The sequence below is a fragment of the Egretta garzetta genome, unplaced genomic scaffold (genome assembly GCF_000687185.1).
Source record: "Egretta garzetta isolate BGI_Z169 unplaced genomic scaffold, ASM68718v1 scaffold440, whole genome shotgun sequence".
Taxonomy (NCBI): Eukaryota; Metazoa; Chordata; class Aves; order Pelecaniformes; family Ardeidae; genus Egretta; species Egretta garzetta.
The window spans coordinates 1,166,653-1,172,435 of record NW_009258293.1 but is presented as its reverse complement, the minus strand read 5'-3'; the positions used below and the strand labels follow the sequence as shown (position 1 = coordinate 1,172,435).

At 47.8% G+C, this 5,783-nt stretch overlaps 2 protein-coding genes across 10 annotated transcripts in view; one reads left to right on the top strand and one right to left on the bottom strand.

The window, feature by feature from the left end:
* The first annotated feature begins 65 nt into the window (after positions 1-65).
* Positions 66-4,458, top strand: ROMO1 (reactive oxygen species modulator 1). Its single transcript, XM_009638066.2, has 3 exons — positions 66-270; positions 404-534; positions 2,206-4,458. The coding sequence occupies exons 1-3, from the start codon at positions 148-150 to the stop codon at positions 2,312-2,314; spliced, it is 363 nt and encodes a 120-aa protein (XP_009636361.2). The 5' UTR covers positions 66-147; the 3' UTR covers positions 2,315-4,458.
* Positions 4,459-4,707: 249 nt separating this feature from the next.
* RBM39 (RNA binding motif protein 39) overlaps positions 4,708-5,783 on the bottom strand; it is a 28,398-nt gene continuing 27,322 nt past the window's right edge. For 5 of the 9 annotated variants that reach the window (XM_035893129.1, XM_035893137.1, XM_035893123.1 and 2 more), the window contains 2 exons: positions 5,630-5,708; positions 4,709-5,531 (listed from right to left, as the gene is read on the bottom strand). In XM_035893129.1, the coding sequence (XP_035749022.1) occupies positions 5,431-5,531; positions 5,630-5,708 (180 nt within the window). In that variant the 3' untranslated portion in view covers positions 4,709-5,430. Of the gene's footprint in view, positions 5,532-5,629; positions 5,709-5,783 lie in introns of all 9 variants that reach the window. The other 4 variants (XM_035893116.1, XM_035893155.1, XM_035893110.1 and 1 more) reach the window with 3 other exon arrangements.

Genomic DNA, 5,783 nt, shown 5'->3' with positions numbered 1-5,783 from the left:
CCGCGGCCGGGGCGCCCGTAGAGGTGAGGCGGGCGCTGAGGGCCCCGGTGCGCCGGATGCGAGGCCTTGCGGCGGGAGGGAGGACGGGCCCGGCCGCGGAGGCTTTGCAAGGTGACGCCGTGCCCTGCTCACTGGGGGCTGAGGAGCATGATGAGGTCCCGAAACACCTCTCGGAGACAGCGGCGCTCACAGGGGCTTGCTGAGGGCGAAATGGGGCCGTCACCGAGGCACCGGCATTCCCTCCCTGTTTTTTCCTACTTGACAGGCGAGGTAACAGGCCTCCGGCACTGCGCTTAGGGGAGGCTCTGAAACGCGTGGGCCTGCTCTCCAGCGCAGTTTAGTTATGGAAGCGTGTTAGACGAAGCAGTAAATCCATGTGATTTTTTTGTGCTTTCGTTTCTAGATGCCTGTGACTGTGGGCCCGTACGGGCAATCGCAGCCCAGCTGCTTTGACAGAGTAAAGATGGGTTTCATGATGGGCTTTGCAGTGGGCATGGCAGCAGGAGCACTGTTCGGCACGTTCTCCTGCCTCAGGTATGCCAAGGGAATGGCTTCTGTTGACAAGTTGTGACAAAGCGATGGCCAGAGAGTAGTGGACTGGGATTAGGAAGGGAGGCACAGGTCTGGTCCTGTGTCGTCATGTAGGAGAAGCATTATCAGTGGCTCCAGATTAGCCACAGCTCGAGAGCCTGCTGTCAGCCCCGGCCTCAAATGGGAAAGTCTGGCGATGGTGAGGCATCAGCTCTGGGTTGGCTGTGTGTGAAGTCACAATTTCACAGACCTTTTCCTGCCGCTCATGAGGGAGGTTGCGTTGGGAAGCTGAGGCTGTGAAAGATAAGCTCCAGGAGAAGCTTGATGAATTGTCTGTGCAGATATACGTGCAGCCCTCCCTCGCTCTAAAGCCTCCCGAGGTACTCTGCAAGCTCTCGGGTATCTGCATCGCAGTTGGTTTGTGTTTCCCATCCCCCTGCATGGAGGCAGTTACCGTAATGATCCCAAGTCTCAGTTTTAAGAGTGTAGGCTGTGGCTGGCATCAGCACAATCCCATTGCGAATCAGAGAGGGACAATATTCCACCTTCCTCCGGTGCTCCCCGGCATACCAGCACAGAAACAAACAATGCTCACTGCTCCAAGTTAGCTCTTGCACTGCTTGCTGACTGGTTTTGGCACACATCATCCATGAAAAGGAATTACTAAATAAGCTCTTTCCTACTGTGCAGAACTCTTTCTGCTTGAGGTTTTTTTTTAATCTGTGATTAAACATGGGTGATGATTTGGTAGTGAGCCTAAAAGGAGAAAAAGGCACAAAGTCTAATCTGATAAGAGTTTTAAAAGTTTTCTGATCTGTCTTAGATCCTGGAGAGTATTTGTAAGTGGTACAATGCTAGCTGAAAATCCAGATTGAGTATTTAGAAGCAGCAGTAACAGTGGTTCCGTTGTGCTTGAATGACATGGCTATGTTACTTCCGCTGTAGCATTTCTGAGGGAAAATCTCCATGTTTTAAAAATCAAGCGCATGAAATTCCTTAGACCGTACAGTCACTGCACACTTAAAAGCCAAATACTACAAGAGCTTCCTGAGAAGGAACAATTCTTTTTGTTTCAGTCTGGCCTCGCTAAATGGGAACTGGAGAACAGAAATGCCTCTGGACACTTCTAGGCTTTGCAGGTTTCTTTCATATTAAAAATACAGCATCAGTGGTAAATAGGAAGTTACCTTACAACATGGTTTTAAGTTGGTGGTATTAAAGATACTGCCACTGCAGCCAGGCAGGGTGGTAATAAAACAGCTCAGGCCTTTTCTGTTCTCTGGCAAGTCAAATATTTGGACAGCGCTCCCCTCCCCCCCAAGCTAAGGGTATTTGGTGCACTAGCAAGTAAAGCTATTCCTGCTAATGGCAGGGCAAGAGGATACAGCAGCAGCTGGTACTGCTGCAGGAAGAAAATACACAGGGGCCATTGGCAAGGGTCACTCAAGTGCCTCAAAGAGAACAGCTCCATTTTTGTTTGCAGTGGCTCAGGCAGAGTACCACAGCCCATCCCTTGCAGAGGCAGGTGGAGTCATTTTAAGTTTAGACTGAAGAGATGTTTGATTTGGGCACTCGGGCAACTGTTATCTGGTTCTATCAGGTGTTTTCTGCTGCATGTCTGTTACCTGTCAGGCTTCAGGTTTTATATAATTCCCATCTTTTTCTTTGTCTCAGGATTGGCATGAGAGGACGAGAGCTGATGGGTGGAGTTGGCAAAACGATGATGCAAAGTGGTGGGACGTTTGGGACATTCATGGCTATTGGTATGGGAATCCGCTGCTAACCTGGAGCTTGGGTTTTAACCCAGAATGCCCCTGTCCAGCCTTTCCTCCTCTGTACCATAATAAAATCTTTAGATACCTGGAAGTGAGAGCTCTTCATGAAATGGTGAACCACCATCCTCCTTCCTCTGCTGTTGTAAACATGCTCTTTACCAAATTCCTACTTTCCTCCTGTCTCTTCCTCCCACAGCAATGAGAATTAATAATCCTTTGTACTACATTAAAGTTCCTATTTCATAGGTGTAAGCACAGTGTGCACATTTCTCCCTTTGGTTCCTCAGGCAGCTCACATTCACCATCTGTTGATGTGGAGGCGCTCCATTGCATTCGTGCATTCCCGAGCCTAGGAGAGTTACTCTGTGGATAAGTTGGATCAGCTATCAAATTTCTCCTCTTGCAAAACCAGGTGGGGTGAAGCTGACCCCACTTCTGAGGTCCAGGTAATACAGGGCAAATGCCCTCACAGAGAGCAAGGGACCCGAGAAGGACTTGGGTGAGTCCTGAAGCAGCAGCTAGGGCACCTTCCTCCAGCCAGCCTGGCAGCATATGGGGCGCAGAAAGCAGTCAGGGAACAGCACAGAGCAGGCATACCCATGCTGCTAGAGCTAAAAACCATTCAGCTGCTGGAAAAAAGAACAGGTCCTGTAACATGACAGCTAGAGGTATTTTGTGAGAGTCACAAGGATGACACCAGACCTAGGAGACATAACCTGCCTGTCAGGCCTTGAGCAATGCTGTTGCTAAATCTCTGCCTTCAGGACTGGCTGTGCTGCAAGTTACTGTGTTATCAGCATAGCTCAGCTTGACCACCCCACCTCCTTCACAGCGCTGAAGGGTGGTGTCTAACAGCTTCAGCAAGGCGAGCTGCAGTCTGCCCTACAGCCCTTCTAGAGAAGGGAAGGACAGAACCCATGCTTGCGGCTGCCTCCAGTGATAGGAACTTGCAGTGGCTTCTTTCATCCCCTCAGCAAAGGAAGGGGGCTCTATCTGTAGGACAGTGCTCCACCGGCAGAGTCTCTCCCTCCAATCTGCCTTAACAGGTCTCCAAGGAGCTCAGCGCTTCCCAGGGAGAGCAGGGGATTCCTCCCTGCCACTTGCCAGCCTCTGTAGCAGTGCCTACAGCCAACTACGATGAGTTCAGTGTTGCAATCTTGTTATTTGCCTTTTGAAACAAGGCTTGCCTTTGCTCCTCCTTTACTTCTGTTTAAGGATAGGACAGATCAGCAGCAGCAGAACCTGAATGAGCACCAATACAGCCTTCACCCAGCACAAGCACCATTTCCCCAGTTTTTAAGGGAGAAACATAAATCTGCCACCAAAAGCCTGCTCACTCTCTGCTGTCATGCAGCTCAGTAACCTCCCAACAGAGAAACTCTGCCAGCAGCCACCAAGTCAAGCAGCACAGCTGTTCTGGAACACCTCCAGTTTTACCCTAACAGGCACTGGTGGGTTAATACTGGCAAATAAAAATAGAAGGTCAAGCAAAACTAGAGAGCAGCTTTGCTTGGCTTCCTTCAGCTGTGTCATGTAATCCAAATACACCCTCCCACAGAACATTCCTGCCTCCTGCCCGCATTTCCCTTTGTGCTGCCTCCCATCTCCCACTCCAGCAGTCCAGGAGGGAGCCACAGGAAACAGCCTCTTGCCCTATGTACGCCCTGAACAGCAGCACCCAGGACACTGGGGACCAGGTCACCACTACATTCAGTCCCAGGCACTGGCAGCATCCCTGCCCAGCCCATTTTCACCCACCTAGGTGGAACCCGCTCTCTGCACCTTTGTCAAATGCAGCTTTTGTGAGCCAGTGCTTAAGAGTGGCAGGGAGGGGGAAGGGAGTACTAAGAGGGCAACCCACTCAGGCAGGTTTCCCTGCAGAAACCAGATGAAAAGCCAACATGAATTACTCCTACATCCCCATGATTCACAACCATTTGTGGAAGATGGGGGCAGAGGGGGAAGTGATCTCTGGAATGAATCTGCAGCAGGCCTGAGAAAGGGCCAGAGCTGTCCCCTGCCCAGGCAGTGAGACAGCCCACAGGCCCTGGACCACCAGGGAGGGTTCAGGACAGCAGGAACCAGCTCCTGACTTTTCTCCTGGAGGAGAGGGTGGTACTCCAAACATCCACCATCCCAAGGCATCTCTCACTCACCTCCAGTCTCCAGCAGACACTGCTTAAATCACATGAGGCGAGCGGAGAAATAAAGCTTCATGAAGGCCTTTTTAAGAGAATTTTATTTGAGTGGTTCTTACAAAGATTGTTGCAATATGAAAGTCTTTGTTTGATAGAAATATCAAGCTGTCTTGTCAAACACACTGAAGTAACCCAAAAATATATTTCAGAGCTCACAGAGCTTAAAAAGAGCAAAGATTATATGCAACCAGAACAAAACACATTTCTGTATTTCCTACCAATTTTCAGGCTCGGCTGAAACCCTTCAACTGTGCCACACTGCATACATAGAAACTTATCTGGAAATGCAGAGATAGTTTTGTTTGGAAACTTATCAACACACCTCACACAGTATTTACAAAGAAACTTTTACAGATACATTAATCAAAAGTTACCATCAAGAAATAAAACCCTTCAATCCTTCTATTCTTACCAGTTAGTCAGCACAAAGCAAGCTGAGGGGCTCTCTAGAGTCAGCTTTCAGTAGCCTCTTGAGTTTTCCATTTATACAAAACACTAAATATGTCCCTTCATAAAGTCTATCTCCAATATCCACCTTTAGCAGATCACCTACATTTAGTGAAATGTAAAATGTAATTGCTGCATTAAAAGAAAGGCTTGTGAAACATTAAAAATATCCTTATGTCCCATCTGCCTTTTACAGAGAACTTGTTTTCTATGAGCTACTTCTCAGTTCCTACAGATCACCTTAGTAAATGTACAAGAATTACAAGGCAGAACAAGAAGTCAACAGCTTTGTATACAGTGGAAATGCTAGTTAGGGAGAATGAACACACTGCATTTCTGCTTACTTCATTTTATTTTTAAAGGTAGCAGGAAGTGTACACAAAATGACATTAAATCCTCTCCTTTAGTTTTATCTAAATAAAAGATAACTCAATCTTCCTCCAAAAAATAACTATGTACAAAACGGACTAAATCCATCTTCATCGTCGAACAGGAACCAGTAGTTGGGTTGCAGTCATAGAGTCTGGGAAAAGGCTATGGTACGTTGGAAGAGGTACATACGCTGCTGTAATCATTTTACCTAATCAGAAGATTTAAAAAAAAAAATAAAATACCAGTATTTGGTCATTTCTGTAATTTGTCAATAAATGTATTCTGGTCTCTATGAAATCCACTCACCTGCAAACCACCTCCCATGCAACGCATTTACAGCTGCAATGGCAGCAGCAATCGAAGGACATTTGACATAGACATTGCCCTGTAACAGAGAAGGGTTACAGCCCATTAGAGGCTCAAGAAACATCCCACATCATCTGTTCTCGAGACACTTCCT